Genomic DNA, 18,652 nt, shown 5'->3' on the forward strand with positions numbered 1-18,652 from the left:
CAATATTATAAAAAATAATGGTGATAAATATTAGTGTCTGCTGAAGTGTGACTGCTTGTGTCTAAGAGGTTGACTTGAGCCTGACCTATGGTACAAGTGCTTGGTTTTAATATAAAGAATACTTTTTTACCATTGTACTTACTTACGAGTTTTAGATAAATTTTTAACTTAGATTTTTTTTTTTCAGGTAGCTAAAATTGGTGCTTTCTGCTGTGGCCTTAGCTTATGTAATCAGCACACAATAGTACTCTATATTTTGTGCATAATACCATGGATTCTCTTCCGACTTTTAAAAGAGAAGGTAGGTTTTTGAGTGTTTTTAATGAAAATTCATAATATTTTATTAAGGCCCGATATAACATTTATGGCATCAGAAAATGTGTAGCTTTAAATTTTTTTTTAGTTTTCTATAATGTGTAAGTGACCTTGGGCTCTAACAACATTGACTGGAAAAAAAAATAGGATTTACAAAAATGCAGTATTGATTGCAGTGGCATCTCGCCTGTTTCATCATTTTCTTAGTGATTCTGAACAGCACCTTGATAAAAATAGGAGTTACAACACTAGTAACAGATTTCCTTGATTGTTTTATTATATGTTCTAAGACAAAGGATAGTGTATTCATAATAGTTTATTCATTCATCCAGCTGTTTGTCAAGCCCCTGCTCGCCGCCAGATGCTACCCTAGGTGTTAGGGATGCAGCGCCCAACAAAACAAGACACTGTCACTGCTATTGTGACCCAAAGAATAAAATCTCTGGTAAATAACAATCCTGTTTTCTCAGAAGAGATTTCTGTAGAATTCAAGATGATTTATTTCAGCTTTTCCTTTCTCTCAAAGGAAAAATTATTATTAATTTCAATAGTGGTATAAAGCGACATGAGAAAATTACTATACTCTGTAAGGCGTTAGGAGATGTACGTAAGAAGGCAGGGAGCTGAGTTAGGTGTGAGTTTTTGGAAAGACAGAAGCCCTTTATTCTGTCAGTCTTCCTCCCAGAGGTGGAAACAATCTAAATACAAAGCCAACACTGGAGTCATTTTACTTATTGTTTATTGGTTTGTTAATTATTGTTTATTTGTCAGCTACATTTATTTATCATTTCATTGTTTGTTGCTATAGTCAGAATTATATTAGAAAATACATGTTTAATAAAATTATTATACAGAAATAGGGAAATTGTTCCAAAACTTTAGGTAATTGTATTTACTGTACTTGAACATATTTTGTCCTTAGCTTCTGGCAACAAAGCAAAAAGGATAACATGGAGGTTATAAAATTCTTATGCGATCAAAAATAGATAAAAACGGAACATAACAATTGACAGGAGAGATCAACTTTTTCTTGGAACTGGATTCTGTGAAGTCAATCACGTCCATTATGTAAGGAATATTAGCATAGCAGGCAGTGTCTAATAGTGGTATTATAGAATATACAGAAAGTTCTTTATCTGGTCTTTTATTATATAAACCCTTGATTTTTAAAGTTGGAGATATAACATAAAAAATATAATTCAGGGGCGCCTGGGTGGCTCAGTCGGATAAGCGGCCGACTTCGGCTCAGGTCATGATCTCGCGGTCCGTGAGTTCGAGCCCCGCGTCGGGCTCCGTGCTGACAGCTCAGAGCCTGGAGCCTGTTTCAGATTCTGTGTCTCCCTCTCTCTGACCCTCCCCCGTTCATGCTCTGTCTTTCTCTGTCTCAAAAATAAATAAACGTTAAAAAAAAAAATAAAAAAAAAAATATATAATTCAGTGAAGACTTTTCTATAGAGTACAAACCTGAGGAGGTGCAAATATTTTCCTTGCAGATTGACAGATACACAGATGGGGGTGCCCTCACACCCTGCTGTCCGTGATCTTAGCCGGCGTCTTTTTTATTTTTCCAGTCTTCATTTTTTTCCTTTTTCTTTTTCCAGCTTATTGAGATACAATTGACATATAATATTGTGTAAGTTTAAGGTATATAGGATGATGATTTGATATATGAGGTTACCACAATGTGGGTCTTAACACATCCATCACCTCATGTAGTTAAAATTGTGTGTGCGTATGTGTTGAGAACTCTTAAGATCTATTCTCATAGCATCTTTCAAATGTACAGTACAATACTATAATGACCATCCCCCAGACTTACTCATTTTATAACTTTCTCATTTCATAACTATTTGCACACTTTGACCACATTCACTCACTTCCCTCAATCCCTAAACCCCACCTCTAGTGATCACCAATCTACTCTGTGTTTCTGGGAGTTCAGTTTTTTAAGATCCCACGTATAGGTTAGGTCATTCATTATTTGCCTTTCTCAGTCTGACTTATTTCATTTAGCATAATACTGTCAAGTTTTATCCATGTTGTTGCAAATGGCAGAATTTCCTTCTTTTTTGTGGCTGAATAATACTCCATATTATGTATGTGTGTATATATGTTTTCTCTTAGGAATTTTATAGTTTCAGGTCTTTCAATCAAGTCTTTAATCCATTTTGAGTTAATTTTGTCTGTGGTGTAAGATAGTGATCCAGTTTTATTCTTTTGCATGTGACTGTCTGGTTTTCCTAACACCATTTTTTGAAAAGACTGGTCTTTTCCCCTTGTGTATTTTTGCCTCTCTGTCATAAATTAATTAACCATGTGTGCCTGGGTTTATTTCTGGGCTCTGTATTCTGTTCCATTGATCTGTGTCTGTTTTTACCCCAGTGCCATACTGTTTTAAATACTGTAGCTTTATAGCATAGTTTGAAAAGCCTGCAGCTTTGTTGTTTTTTTTCAAGATGGCTTTGGCTATTTGGGATCTTTTGTGGTTTCATACAAGTGGATTGTTCTATTTCTGTGAAAAATGACTTTGGAATTTTGTTAGAGATTGCATTGAATCTGTAGACTGCTTTGCATGTTTTAACAGTCCTAACTCTTCCAATCCATGAACATAGAATGTCTTCCCATTTATTTGTGTCTTCTTTAGTGTCTTTAATCAGTGTCTTATTGTTTTCAGTGTATGGGTCTTTCACCTCCTTAGTTAAATTTATTTGTAGGTAGGGGCGCCTGGGTGACTCATTTGGTTGAGTGTCCGACTCTTGATTTCCGCTCAGGTCATGATCCCAGGGTTGTGGGATCGAGCCCACATCAGGCTCCATGCTCAGCATGGAGCCTGCTTAAGATTCTCTTTCTCTCTTCCTCTTGCCTGCTCACTCTCTAAATAAATAAATAAATAAATAAATAAATAAATAAATAAATAAATAAATAAATAAATAAAATTATTTTAAAAATTATTTGTAGGTATTTTATTCTTTTTTGATGCAACTGTAAACAGAATTGGTTTCTTAATTTCTCTTCCTGATAGTTCATCGTTACTGTATAAAAAGAAAGCAACAGACTTTTTTATATTGATTTTGTACCCTGCAACTCTACTGAATTCGGTTAGTAGTTCTGACAGCTTTTTGGTGGAGTCCTTAGGGTTTTCATTATATAAAATCATGTCATTTACAAATAGTGACAGTTTTACTTTTTCCTTTCCAATTGTATGCTTTTTATATTTTTTCCTGCCTAATTGCACTGGCTAGGACTTCCAATACTATGTTGATTAAGAATGTTAAGAGTGGGCATCCTTGTCTTATTCCTGATAATAGTGGGAATGCTTTTAGCTTCTCACTGTTGAGTATGATGTTAGCTGTGGGCTTGTCACATATGGCCTTTCAGTGACCATATACCTACTTTGTTGGGAGTTTTTATGGTAAATGAATTTTATAAGTGGTTTTTCTGCATCTGTTGAGATGATCATATGATTTTTATCTTTCACTCCATTAATGTGGTGTACCATGTTGATTGATGTGCAGATGTTGAATCATCCTTGCATCCCTGGAATAAATCCCACTTGATCACGGTATATGATCCTTTAAATGTATTGTCAAATTGAGTTTACTAATATTTTGTTGAGGATTTTTGCATTGATGTTCATCAGGGATATCTGATATGGCCTATAATTTTCTTTTTTCTTTTCCCTTCCTTCCTCCCCACCTTCCTTCCTTCTTTCCTTCCTTCCTTCCTTCCTTCCTTCCTTCCTTCCTTCCTTCCTTCCTTCTTTCCTTCCTTAACTTTTGACATTTTAATTATAATGTGTGTTGGTGTGGGTATCTTTGGGGTCATCTTCTTTGGAAGTCTCTGGGCTTCTTGGATCCAGATGTCTCTTTCCTTTCCCAGGTAAGGGAAGTTCTCAGCAATTATTTCTTCAAGTAAGCTTTTTGCCCCTTTCTCTCTTCTCCTTCTGGGACCCCTATAATACACATGATTTTCTACTTGATGTTGTCCTGTGAATCTCTTAAGCTATATTCACTTTTACAACTTTTTTCTTGTTGCTGCTTGGTTTGGGTGAGTGCCACTCCCCCTATTTCAGCTCACTGATTCTATCTGCTTCATCCAGCCTGCTCTCGAACTCCTATAGTGTATCTTTCAGTTCAGTTATTGTATTCTTCGGTTTTGTGACTTTGGCACTGCCTTATGTTTATGTCTTTGTTGAACTTCTCACTGTGTACGTCCATTCTTCTCCCAAGTTTGGTGAGCATCTGTATGACTGGTACTTTTAACTCTTTGTCAGGCAAGTTACTTATCTCTGTTTGATTAAGATTTTTTTCCCCAGGGTTTTATCTTGTTCTTTCATTTGAAATGTATTCCTCTGTCTCCTCATTTTACTTGACTCTCTGAGGTTGATTCTTTATACTAGGCAAAATGGCTGCCTCTCCTAGTCTTGCAGGAGTCGCATCGTGTAGGGGATGTACCTCATTGTTTAACCTTGCTCTAGTTGTCTCTCAAACCTTTGTGATTGTCTGAGCAGCCTGGGTTTTCCTTGGTAGGTTCCAGTTATTGTGTCAAGGCCTGTGAGTGTTCCAGACGGAGGGATCTCAGCACCTAGTTTCAGGCTGATTGGAAACTAGAACTTCAATTAGCATCTTTAATGTATGCAAATATATATATGGTCCCGTGGGACTGTAATCATAGGCCTTGCTGGCCTCCAGACCAAGCAATCTGGAGGCCTCCCCTTAGGAACTGATGCAAATTCGGGGCTCTAGACGAGTATATGAGCTTCTTTCTGGGAGATGCCAGCAAGCTGTAGTGAGGCCAGGTGAGAGCTCAAAGATGGTATCCCTCAGCCAGCGTTCCCTGAGAGCACTTCTGTAGCCTTTAGATGTGTGGTAAATCTGAATCTTCCCCACCCCTCCGGCTGAAGTTTTTTCACAGGAAGGCTAAGGGTGTGTTTTAGTCTGTTGTCGGTGCAGCCCCTTGGGGATGGTAGCTTGTTAAGAACCGTCTTTCCAATGGTTTCAGACCCATAGGACTCCTAAATGCAATCCCCCTTGATCACCAGATCCACGCACTGAAGGGGCATCCCCTGTGTGGGCTGTGCACACTGGCTGGCTTTGGTAGAGCCACGATGGAGTGGCACACAGGAGTGGGACGCACTCACTGGCAATAACAGGGTCAAGAAAGAACGCCAGAAATGGTACCCTCCAGCGTCTCTGTCCCCAGAGAGAGTTCTACCAGGCTTCTGCGCCTACAGCAGACATTTTAAGATTAACAAATGAGGGGCGCCTGGGTGGCTCAGTCGGTTAAGCGTCTGACTTCGGCTCAGGTCATGATCTCGCGGTCCGTGAGTTCGAGCCCCACGTTGGACTCTGTGCTGACCGCTCAGAGCCTGGAGCTTGTTTCAGATTCTGTGTCTCCCTTTCTCTCTGACCCTCCCCCGTTCATGCTCTGTCTCTCTCTGTCTCAAAAATAAATAAATGTTACAAAAAAATTAAAAAAAGATTAACAAATGAATCTTCTTCACTTATGGTCTAGCACTTTCTAGACTGCTGCTTCTGTACCAGGTTTTGGGGCGAGTGAGTCTACACGTTGAGCCCTTAAGAACAGAGTCTGTGTTTCCTACAGCACTGTGAATTTCCTGAATGTTTGCCCCTTTGGCTTTCAAAACGAGACATTTGGTGGGGGGTTGTTACTCTGGTGCAGGTTCCAAAGGTTGGGGTGCCTTATGTGGGGCACAAACCCCATACCCCTCAGGGAGAAGTCCTGTATTTATGAGATCCCTCCTGACTGTGGGTTACAGCATTGGGGTGAGGTTTTCTGTAAGACCATGTCTCTGCCTCTTCTACCCGTTTTCAGGTGGCCCTTTTGTTCTTTGTTGTGGAGGCGCTTGTTCAGGTAGTTTTCAGGTCTTTGTAAATTTGTGTCCGTGGGAGGAGGTGAGTTCAGAATCTTCCTACCCTGCCATCTTGAACTGCCTCCTGATTACTAAAGCTTTGTAATGTAGTTTGAAATCAGGAAGTGTGATGCCTCCAGCTTCATTCCTCTTTTGCAAGATTGTTTTGGCTATTTGGGGTCTTTTGTGGTTCCATACAAATTTTAGGGTTCATTTTTCTTTTTTTTTAATTTTTTTTTTTTAACGTTTATTTATTTTTGAGACAGAGAGAGACAGAGCATGAACGGGGGAGGGTCAGAGAGAGGGAGACACAGAATCTGAAACAGGCTCCAGGCTCCGAGCTGTCAGCACAGAGCCCGACGCGGCGCTTGAACTCACGGACCGCGAGATCATGACCTGAGCTGAAGTCGGCCGCTTAACCGACTGAGCCACCCAGGCACCCCAGGGTTCATTTTTCTATTTCTGTTAAAAATGCCATTGGAATCTTGACAGGGATTTCATTGAATCTGTAGACGGCTTTGTGTATTATGGACACTTAAAAATTTTTAATTCTTCCAATCTGTGAACAAGGGATATTTTTCCATTTATTTGTGCCCTCTTCAATATCTTTCATCAATGCCTTCTAGTTTTTTGTGTATCGATTTTTCACCTCCTTGGTTAAATTTATTGCTAGATATTTTATTGGTTTTGATGCTATTGTAAATGAGATAATTTTCTTTTTTTTCAGGCAATTTATTTTTAGTCTATAGAAACACAACTAATGTTATGCATTAATTTTGTATCCTGCAACCTTACTGAATTCATTTATTAGTCTAACAGATTTTTGGTGGCGTCTTCAGGATTTTCTCTATATAAGATCATGTCGTCTGCAAACAGAGACCGTTTTCCTTCTTCCTTTCTGATTTGGATGCCTTTTATTTCTTTTTCTTGCCTGAATACTCTGTAGTACTTCCAGGACTGTGTTTAACAGGAGTTGGTAAGAGTGGGTGCCCTTGTCTTATTCCTGATCTTAGAGGAAAATCTTTCCTTCTTTCACCATTGAGTATGATGTTAGCTATGGACTTGTCATATGCGGACTTTGTTATGTTAAAGTAGACCCCGGATCAATTAAACCAGAATTATTTTAGGGTGGGATCAGCTACTGGCTCAGCCCTGCAGGTGGGTGAACCCTGGCTGGGATCTCTGTTTGGGCACCGCTGCCAGGAGGGACACCATCTGCCAAATCTGAGCACTGGTTGCTGAAAACCCCGCTCCCCATCTCCTGTCTGTGTGATCCCAGTGGTTGAGCCCAGCCAACCCCTTTCCCCCACCATGGTCCTCATGAGGTGAGAACTGAATGAGCCTCCTGGGAAGTGTCCTGCATGTTGGGGGAGCTGGATGTCCATCTGGGACTGTCTTTTCCCACTGGAAAAACTAGCCCCAGGGATGCTCTGCCAGTGCAGTGCGGTGCTGGCCTGGGGGTGGGGTGATGTAGTCAGAGTGCTCCTCCTTCTTCCTAACACGGCCCTTCTTAGTCCTTGTGGTGCACAGTGCGCTTCAGCCTCACCCCTAAATCCTGGGATTCTTCACAATGATGTCTTGTCTATGGATAGTTGCTAGCTGGTGTTTTTGTGAGGAAGACTGAAGTCAGGAATGATCTATGTTGCCATCTTGGTGGCCTTACTCGTAGATAGGCTTCTGACATCAGAGAAGGCGCTTTCAGATACCAGAGCGGTGCATTGACAGTCAGGAACTTAAAAAGTAAATGTCTTTAGGCGCCTGGGTGGCTTAGGCATCCGACTTCAGCTCAGGTCATGATCTCACCATTTGTGGGTTCGAGCCCCACATTGGGCTCTGTGCTGACAGCTCGGAGCCTGGAGCCTGCTTCAGATTCTGTGTCTCCCTCTCTCTCTGCCTCTCCCCCACCCACGCTCTGTGTCTCACTTTCAAAAATAAATAAATATAATAACAAAAAAAGGAAATGTCTTGTGTTAGTTAATTGAAAGAAGAGCCATATTCTTTCTATGAAACATGCAGGACTCAGAGTTGATAAGGTGGGAGCCTTGTCTGAGAGCCTGTTTTTCCCATACTTAGGTCAGCTACTGATGCATGATGACATTTTGGGAAGTATGACTCTTCAAAGGGCATTTCATTTTCACTAGTTAAATAGCAGAGGCTAGAATAAGGTCTACCAGTAAAGTGACAGGGTACTTGGATCTCGCTGGTCAGGTGATTTGAGGCAGAGTACGAAGTCCTGAGTCAGTTGGTTGCAACCCTCGCTACTCAGATTACCTAGGAAGCTTTTAAAAAGTGTGTATATGTGTGTACATATATGTATATGCATGTATACATCCATGTATATATATATATATATATATATATATATATATATAGTGTGTGTGTGTGTGTGTATTCTCATCGCACCCTAAAATAATTCTGTTTGAATTGGTCTGGGGTGAAGCCCAGGCATTAATATTTTCAAAAATCTCTGCAGATGATTCTAATGTCTATGCAGCTAGAACTCTGAGCCACTCTCCAGTGCTCTCTGAAAACGCTCTCATGTAATTGTCTCCCTGTGTATTTCCCCCACAAAAGGAAAATTGTGCATCGTGCCACTTTAAATCAAACATTATAACATGTAGGAACTGTCAAAATATAAACATTTGCTTTATTTAAAATTACTTTTAAGAATAGCAAAGACATGTTATCCGATTAGCTATTTCTTACACTCTTTTCATGCATCATTTTTGTGCATCTCATTACCTCTTTAGAAATATCTAATGAAATCAGTACTATAATAAAAACACTCCATTTTCAATTAAGAGTGTTTATTTGAAAATGTTAATATAAGTCAACTGCCTGTTCTACTTCTGGTGAATGTGAACCTTGGTTCTTGTATTCATTGTCACATGTGAATTTTCCTTTTTTGTAAAGGAAAAGTTGGCAATTTCCAATTATGATATTTGTAAGAGACTCCCTTTCCCAATTACTAAAGCAACCACTCTTTGAATCTTTAGCATATCAGAATTCTTTTGGATATAATCTTTATGAGACTTTGTCAGTACTGTCCTTTATTTTAGAAATGTGCAGATGAAAAAATACATTCTCATACGAACGTAACAGCATTGTTACATACAACAAATTTCCATCAGTGCTCCTTCCTATATGTAAACTGAGGAGAAAGCATTTGGATGAGCTGGGAGGTAATTTAAAAGCTAGCTTCATTTGTGCCCAATATTTCCACGAAATATCCAAAACCCTTGTAGAGAGAATCATATCATCAGTGTGTAATCACAAGAGAGAATATAGTTGAAGCCTACTCCCGATGATGGTGGTGAAGTGAATTGGTATTAGAATAATACATGTCATGACATGGTTTTAAATATAAAAGATGCAATCCACATGATACTCGGGAGTCTTCACTAATATTATTTGCTTCACCTGCCATGCAAAGGAATTCAGGCTGATGCAATTCTCTAGTAATCCACAGGACTCAAAAGGTTTAACATAGGATTCTGGGGTAACTTAACTATAAATTGAGAGATCAGCTCTGAGTAAACATTTTGGTGTTTTCCTCGCTGTGTTCTGGAAGTTCCGGGATGAAGGGACTAAAATAAACGTTGTTATACAACCCAATGTGCTCTGATGCAGGAACTCTCCCTGGGCTCTTTGTTGAAGCTGAGTCTGTGCTTCGGTGCTGGCTTGTTGCCCTATGTCTACCTTCCTGTCTCGTCCTACCTCAATCAAGCCCGTTGGACCTGGGGAGACCAGACAACATTGCTAGGATTTTTGACGCATTTTCTCAGGGAAGAATATGGAACATTCAGTCTGGTAAATTTATATTTAAAACCCTTTTGGGGCACTGGGCTGGCTCAGCTGGTAGAGCATGCGACTCTTGATCTCCGGGTTGTAAGTTCAAGTCCCATGTAGGGTGTACAGATTACTTAAAAAATAAGATAAACTCTTAAAAATAAGTAAAACACTTTTAAGGAAGTAAATGACAAAACTTCAGTGTTCTGCCTGGGCTTTGACTGAAAAAAATATTTATCAATGACAGTACAGAGAATTTTCATTTCAGTTATTTACATAACAGACTTGCTCCTTGGAATATGGTCTTTAACAGACATTAGAAAAAAATTTGAATCCCAAAACATGACATCATAATGTCGTATATCCGGAATATATTTCTCGGTATGACAAAGTTAAAAAGATTCTGCCGCCAGCACTTGAAACACTTCATTCTTAGCATCGGGTATCACTTTGGTCCCTCAGTCTGTGATTTAAAAATATTTGGAAAGATTAAAGAAAAAAAAAACCTCAAAATTTTTAATCTACCTTGACCAAAACACTTCCTTTTTTCACATTTGACAAATAGTGTTCGTGGTACTATTTACTGTAATACCTATGTGTAAATACTTTATAAAGTATAATTTCACTAAAATAGCATTATAAAAGTTCAAAAGGCCCTACTGTCCCTAAAACATAAATCAGGGCAAAACACTGAGTGTGGTTATGGTAAAGGTTATCTGAAGAATAGGAGGACAAACTCATGTTTTTTTTGTTTTTTTGTTTTTTGTTTTTAAGAGAGACAGTTGTCTCGGATTTTTCTTTCATGGTTTGTGTTTTTTGTGCCTTCTACGAAGGCAAATCTCCGAACACTACATGTTATTTGACACCATTGATAGAAAATTCTAAACCATACAAAAACTAAACAGTCTATTACTCAAGGAGACATACAAAAGAAGTAGAACTATATATTATTAGAAAGTAGGGGAATAATTAACACCAAATTCAAGGTAATAGTTACCACTGGGGGGTAAGAAAAGTGAGGCTGATGAGTGCTTTGTGAGATACCCTATGGTATTGGTGCAGTTCTGTTTCTTAAGTGAATGGTGGCTCTATAGACTTAAAAAAAAAAAAAAACTGTTTATCCCTTAAATACACATTATATATGTTATTTGTATGGAGGAGATATTTCATAATAAAATAGGTTAATGAAAGGATAATTATTAATTACTTCTTGACTTAGAAAGTTTGATACTTTAAATTTATACTCTGGCTTACTTATATTGGTTATTCCATTACAATATTGCTTGAGGGCCATTCCAGATTTGAAATTTGTATAATTCACATGTAATTGTGAAATTATAGACTAACATGTGATAATGAGCTCTAATCAAAGTGCCTTAAAGAGACTCCGTAACAAAAGTGTAAAGTCTGTTAATTCATTAATGTGTTAATCATTCCTGCTGGAAATATTTTAACTGATTTTTAGCCAATCATTATTTCTGCATTAATTCTTCCTAAAGAAAGTGTTTAGTTTTCATTGACTTCTCTGCAAAAACTCAGCAAGGCTGTGAAGTAAAGACTGAATAAAGAGAGATGTTGCTTTGTCTATTTAAAACACGCATATTTTAAATCAAGGTAGTTAAAATACAATAGCCTAACAAAGCTTCAGTTTAATGCTTGCACAAGTAAATTTTTCTCTTTTTATGTTTAGGCCAAATCTGAAATAGGATCCAGTATGTCTGAAATTTTGCTGTGAGTATGAAATATTTGAAACTGTGTTTTGTTTTGTTTTTAAGTTTATTTATTTATTTTTGAGAGAGAGGGAGAGCATGCATATGCAGGGGAGGGGCAGAGAGAGAGAGGGAGAGAGAGAATCCCAAGCAGGCTCTGGCTGTCAACGCAGAGCCCCATTTGGGGTCGATCTCACAAACCCTGAGATCATGATGTGAGCCAAAATCGAGAGTCAGATGCTTAGCTGACTGAGCCACCCAGGTGCCCCTGAAACTGATTTTAAGTAAATTCTCTATTCATTCCTTTAAGTGAATTTTGGGATTTCTGGGTTTATCTCTTTGTGAAGCAGTATGTCTGAGAAGTAGCTTTAGCCTGTACAGGTAACAGTTGTGTGTGTATACTGTCAAACATTCTAGCATTTCCTTCAATAAGGTAAAGATTGAAGTGAGTAATAAATACAGCAGTTATTAAGAGACTACATAGAACCTACGCAACTAAAATGTTTCAACTTTCATTTGGATACGAAATTATCCAATGCACTGTTTCTTTATACATAATTTATTCTTTGTTCTGGTTTTATATATGCTTTTTTTTCAGAGATATTTTATAACATTGTATTTAGCAATTTGATTATTTTATTTTTATTTAGAATTGAGCTATGTTCTTTAATTCTTGAGAGCTTTATTTACTTGATGTCTCTTAAGACTTTTTCTTTAGGCTGTCCTTAAGCTCTATTTTGGACTTAAATATTTTTAATATCCAGCCTTTTTTAGAGTCAGGTTAAGCAAATAAATTTCATCTGCATTACCCACTAGGGTTCTTTGAAAAATGGGTTAATATTTGCTTTAAACACACAGATTAAGACAACTTGAAAAATATCCATACCAATCCTTTACTATTTTTATAATATTTTCAATATAAAATTATGGCAAATAGTCTTCTATCACAGGTGATCTCCTAAGTAATTATTAATGTGGGATTCCCAGGACTATTTGAAAACCATTTTTGTTTTTTGTTTTTTTTTTTAACATTTATTTATTTTTGAGACAGAGACAGAGCATGAACAGGGGAGGGTCAGAGAGAGAGGGAGACACAGAATCTGAAAAGGCTCCAGGCTCCGAGCTGTCAGCACAGAGCCCGATGTGGGGCTTGAACTCACGGACCACAAGATCATGACCTGAGCCGAAGTCGGCCGCTCAACCGACTGAGCCACCCAGGCGCCCCAATCTGAAAACCATTTTTAAAATATGGGGAGAATATTTCAACTCTGTATACAAGGCAGTTCATAGGTTCTCACAGTTTCTGTCTTGTTAACTTGCTAGCTTGTTTGCTTCCTGCCATCCTTCCTTTCTTTTTAAATGACCCTTTTCCCTACTCCCAAAATATGATGCATAATCATTATAAGAAGTTTAGAAAATCCAGGTAAGCAAAAATAAGAAAATTAAAATTATTATAATTCCAACATACAGAGATAACCACTGTTGCTAATCCAGTAACATTTTTGTCTGTGTCCTTCCAATATTTCTTCTGTTTTTGTTTTTAAAAATGGCATCGTAATATGCATACTGTTTTATTAGCCTGCTGGTTTTCATTTTATACTGTAATTTGAAAACACTTTCCTGGTACCAATTACTCTTATGTAACCTTTTGTTGGTTCTCACAACTAATTTTGAATATTTTTTTTTATGTCTGACTGAACCTTTGTGGGTCCTTTTTCTTTTTCGTTTGGAGAAAAGGTCGCCAGAAGCTCAGTTATAAAGACAGCTTTACCAGTGGCCGTGGACTTTCATTTTATTCTGCTTTGCTCCATGCCAGAAGACTCGCTGCTGCTCTCTTTTACCCACCTCACAGGGTTGTTATCACACTGAAGATTGCTAGTATATTTTACCTTCACAAATCCCACCTGAACTCCAAAGAACTCTCAAGAGTAAGGCACCTTTGTGAAGGCGCCTGGGTGGCTCAGTTCGTTGAGCATTAGACTTCGGCTCAGGTCATGATCTCACAGTTTGTGATTTGAGCCCTGCGTTGGGCTCTGTGCCGACAGCTCGGAGCCTTTCGGATTCTCTCCCTCTCTCTCTGTGCCCCTCTCCTCCCTCTCTCTTTCCCAAAAATAAAGAAACATTAAAAAAAAAAAAAAAGAGTAATGCTGGACTTTACATCTAACTTTTATTAGGTGCACATAAAAGTCATCTATTGGGGAACACAAAAGCTTCCTTTATAGTGAAGGAATAGCAGTTAAATATGCCCAGAAAAAAGACATGACAACAGTAATGACCACTCACACCCACACTATTTGTTCAAACCAAATCATAATGTAGCATGGAGGCTTAATCCTAGCACTCTCTGACTGAGGGAGAGAATTTCTAGCCTTTAATTGTTTCAGGTGGACAGGAGTGTTGAGAGAAGCAACTCATAATTAACCTACTATAGAAAATCCTTCAAAATGATGGGACCTAATCATCTATCCTTTTCCAGTCAAGCAAATTAAATTCTTTCCCCATGCATATCTCTAAATTGCAATCCTGTACAAGGAAATTATTGAATCTAACCCTAGGCAGTGACCATGTTTTAGAGCTAACACTTAAGCAACAGATCTCCAAGAATTAATTTTGAGACTGACTTCATTCCTTTTGAAGAATGGTTTGAAATGGGCCTCATGCTGGAATCAATTTTTCAAGTGTATTTGAAAATGGGTAAGAATATCTTCTCATAGTAGATGAGTCTCCATTAGTAAAAGACACATTGTGTGGTTTCCATAATTATGGCATCACATTTTCTCCAGCAAAATTGCCGGTAGGGAGAAGAAAGTTCTTTGAGATGGTGTATAGAGTCGTTTCTTTTTTGAAAAGTGGAGACTGCTAGAGCTGTTTTAGAACTCAGAAAGCAGTTGGAAAATCCTTATTAGTTAATGGAAGAATTTAGTTTAATTATAGGAAAAAGAATACATTTCTCAGAGATGGCTTCAACATTTTTGAACCACATAATATAGAAAACAAGGAAGCCTTTTAAGGGAAATCACCTCTCTTGTTCTTGTTTCCTTTTTTATGATTGGATCTCCAGAAAATTATTTGAATTAATTTTGTTTTCAATTAGGAAATCACAGGAGGCCATGTGTACAATGCTGACAGAAGTTCAAAAACCCATTTCTGATGACTTCTTACCAAACCAATCAGAGGATACAAATTGGTTTATGATATCGATACACCATACCAATATTACAAATACAGAAGAATTACTTGCTCTGATCCTAAGCCAAATATAAAATTGGTAACCCAATGTTACAATTGGAAAACATCTTGGAACTATTTAACTCTTGGGTGCCTGGGTGGCTCAGTGATTAAGCATCAGACTTCAGCTCAGGTCATGATCTCGCAGTTGGTGAGTTCAAGCCCCACGTTGAGCTCTGTGCTGCCGGCTCAGACCTGGAGTCTGCTTTGGATTCTTTGTCTCCCTCTCTCTCTGTCCCTCCCCTGCTCACATTCTGTCTCTCTCTCTCTCTCTCTCAAAAATAAACAAACGTTAAAAAATAAATTTAAAAAAAGAACTGTTTAACTCTTTCTTGTGCTACCTTTTCTCCCAAATTTAAAATGAGAAGACAAAGTAATTTTAAAATCTGACTCCAGCCCTTAAAAGTATTCAGTGCGTTATCAGGTGTGTCTTACAAATAATGTTTTATTTGGAACTAACCAAGTTTGTTTTCTACCAACAATAAGTTAGATTGTCTTTTACAGTTCTCAAGTAACAAGTATGAGGACCCAACTCTCATTCAACATTCAAGCCCTCGCAGTTTGGGCAAATATATCTTTAGCAAGAAAGTGAGTAATATAATTTTTCCCTGTTCGCTTCCCCATATTCACTAATTCCATTCATATTTTAATATGTCATTGTAGAACATTGCAAGTATTATTTTATATTAAATATAAATGACTCTGACACTTCTGTTACAGCAAATTTGTATTGCTTTCTTGCTAGGTTTTTTTTTTTTCTCCTGATTATAAATTAATGATTTTGGAAGATTGAGCATTCATTACATTACAATCTAAGTAAGCAAGTCATTTGATGTCTTAAACTTCTGGTTTGATCCCGTACTCTGCCCATAGCCACTTATTGTTGCATTGCAAAAGAAGTAAGCCATAATTTGAATTCCTCTGAAGAAAAAAGTAACCTCTGATGATAAAAGAAAACCTGAAAAATGCAACACTCCATTAATTTTTTGTTCATTTGCTTTCTAGTCTAAGTGTTTTATGTAAATTTATACATGTACATACATTTGTAGTTGTGTTTCCTTGGCACTTAACGTTATATTGTGAACATTTTCCCGTATCATAAAAACACTTAAAATCATTTAAACGTCTGTGTAAAACTCCATTCTGCGACCTGGGAGAATTAACTTTTAACTATTTGAGAATTTTCAGATTGCTTCCACTCTTTCTGCTACAAGTAATATTAAAGCATTTTTATGGATTAACCTTTATCCACATTTCTGGTTTTTCTTAAAGATTTACACTTACATGTCAAATTGCTAGGTCAATGAGTGTGATTATTTTTAAGGCTCTTCATATATATTATCAAAGTATCTTTTCTTGAAGATTATAATAACACATGCTTTCACAGTATTACGTCCTCACCAATATTGAGGTTTGTCATTGTAAAATCTTCTTATTTTGATGCATGACATTATTCCTTTGTTTTGCATATGTTTAATTGCATCTCAAATTTAACAAGATTAATAACCTGTATTTCTTCTGCAAATCTTAACTTTCTATCTGTTGCTGTATAGTTCCAAGTGAAGTCGTCTGTGATATGTATTACAGTGTGTAGTGAATGGCTATGTTTTGGTTATATGTTCCCACTCAGATTTCTTTCAACTGAGATCTTTCTTTGTCCCTAGTTAAAAATGGAAAGTTTTATGGATCTAATTTTTTTTTCCTGTAGTTTAAACCTATGTGATATTGTCATTAATATTCATGCACATAAATAATTTTGGACATATTTAAATTTTTTTATAGGGACAGACAGAACCCATCATTAATATGGCTTTTTACTGGAATGTTTTGCATTTATTCATTGTTCTTCGCTTGGAGGGCGAATTTAGATATTTCAAAACCACTTTTCATGGGTGTGGTAAGTTTGACTTGGATATGGCCCTTTGACCCAAATTACAGGAATGTAATTAGGAATTACATGACAAGATTAGGAATGTACAATCTTGTCTTCACGAATCTTGTAGAAGAGTGACTTATCTTAGAATAGTTAAAATTGTGTATAATTTATTATAGATCAAAAATTATTAGCGTATTCTCTTTGTAGTAGAAATTATAAATGTAGATAGCTCTTCTCTAATGGCGGAAACCAATGCAGTGTATGTGTATGTTCGAGAGGCCTAATAAACAATACCCTATTTGATCATCTGAATCCTGAATCAACTGAGAAATGAGATAAACCAGGGTGAATCACCTTTATCACTGATCACTCTGAGATTGGAGAGTGTGGTTTATGTCTGCGGGCAAGGGGGCGTCCTCATAGCACTTCCTGGAATGGACAGACCCACCTACTAGTCACAGGCAGCACTGTCCAGGGCAAGACCCTCCCCACCCCACACCCACCCCACTGGCGCCACAGGGACAGAGTCTGCCCCTGGACAGGTGCATCCTGTAGGCAGATCACTTCCAAGAGAAAGAGGAAAGGGGAGGGCTATGCGGACCCACCCTCAGCTCCCAGACTCCCCCCACCCCCCGTCAGCTCAGTGCCTGCACCCCTCGGGAAAGAAGTGAGGGGTGTTACATTGGTGGCGCTTCCCCACGTGGGAGGAGACACCAGGAGCAAAGCAAAAGCATTTCTCCACCCCCTCCACCTTACAAGTGGCAGGAGTTCAAGGCGCAGGCCACGGGATTGAAAAGAATGTGTGGATCCAAAAAGGGAGATTCGTGTGTCAAACGGGAAAGGGGAAATATTTGAAAATTGAAAGCTAGAGGGATGTGGAGTCGGATTGGGGAGAGTCAGTTAACAAGACCTGCGTGACAGCAGGCCTAAGCAGCTAGGCACACGCCTAGCTAGTGTATTTTTTAAGTCGACAGGTGCCTGATTGATTGCATAAAGCAGCCAGCCGGACGTGCTGCTCTTGTGTCTCTTGCACAGGTGGAAAGATTCTGGATGCAGAGCAACGCTGTGGTGGCCGTGCTCGCCGGCGTCGGCTTGGCCACGCTAGTTTCTGAGAGCAACCGAGTGCTGAGCATCAGTGGGCTTCAGTGTCTGGAGTGGCTTTCAGCAACGCTTTTTATAATCTACCAAATATATTCTAATTTCAGGTAACACATGCTTGATTTTATGAAAAGTCTCACCCAAACAAGAGACATTTGGATGTTTAGATCCTCGGACTTTGTTGCACCTGTAACCTCCACTGGTTTTCAGAGTGAGACGGCTTGGTCTGGATGCGGTGCTTCTGCCTGAACAGAATCTCAGCCTGACTCATGCGTAGTTTCAGGGCGTTGCCAGCAAGGCTTTGGGTGGCACATACCAACCAGTTGTGTATTTTCCTCTCCCCCAAGGAGCCCTAGAGAGACTTTGTAGGATCTGGAGGATGCGTCCGTGATGTGTCCATGATCTAAAATACCACTTGGGGGGCGCCTGGGTGGCTCAGTCGGTTAAGCGGCCGACTTCGGCTCAGGTCACGATGTCGCAGTCTGTGGGTTCGAGCCCCGCGTCGGGCTCTGGGCTGATGGCTCGGAGCCTGGAGCCTGCTTCCGATTCTGTGTCTCCCTCTCTCTCTGCCCCTCCCCCATTCATGCTCTGTCTCTCTCTGTCTCAAAAAGAAATAAACGTTAAAAAAAAAATTTTTTTTTTAAATACCACTTGGATGGAGAGTAAAGGCATTTGGGCCTCTTTGTATGCCCTGAAATAATTCCCTTTATCCTTCAAAGATTGCATCTTTTGAGTAACACCTGGCCCTTTTCTAGTTCACTCCAT

General features: G+C 38.6%; 1 protein-coding gene across 6 annotated transcripts in view; it reads left to right on the top strand.

The window, feature by feature from the left end:
• TMEM260 (transmembrane protein 260) overlaps positions 1-18,652 on the top strand; it is a 73,260-nt gene that overhangs the window by 26,796 nt on the left and 27,812 nt on the right. For all 6 annotated transcript variants that reach the window (XM_042989780.1, XM_042989781.1, XM_042989779.1 and 3 more), the window contains exons 5-10: positions 188-301; positions 9,818-9,997; positions 11,667-11,707; positions 15,418-15,501; positions 16,696-16,810; positions 17,825-17,994. In XM_042989780.1, coding sequence (XP_042845714.1) covers positions 188-301; positions 9,818-9,997; positions 11,667-11,707; positions 15,418-15,501; positions 16,696-16,810; positions 17,825-17,994 — 704 coding nt within the window. The remainder of the gene's footprint in view (positions 1-187; positions 302-9,817; positions 9,998-11,666; positions 11,708-15,417; positions 15,502-16,695; positions 16,811-17,824; positions 17,995-18,652) is intronic.

The sequence above is a fragment of the Panthera tigris genome, chromosome B3 (genome assembly GCF_018350195.1).
Source record: "Panthera tigris isolate Pti1 chromosome B3, P.tigris_Pti1_mat1.1, whole genome shotgun sequence".
Taxonomy (NCBI): domain Eukaryota; kingdom Metazoa; phylum Chordata; class Mammalia; order Carnivora; family Felidae; genus Panthera; species Panthera tigris.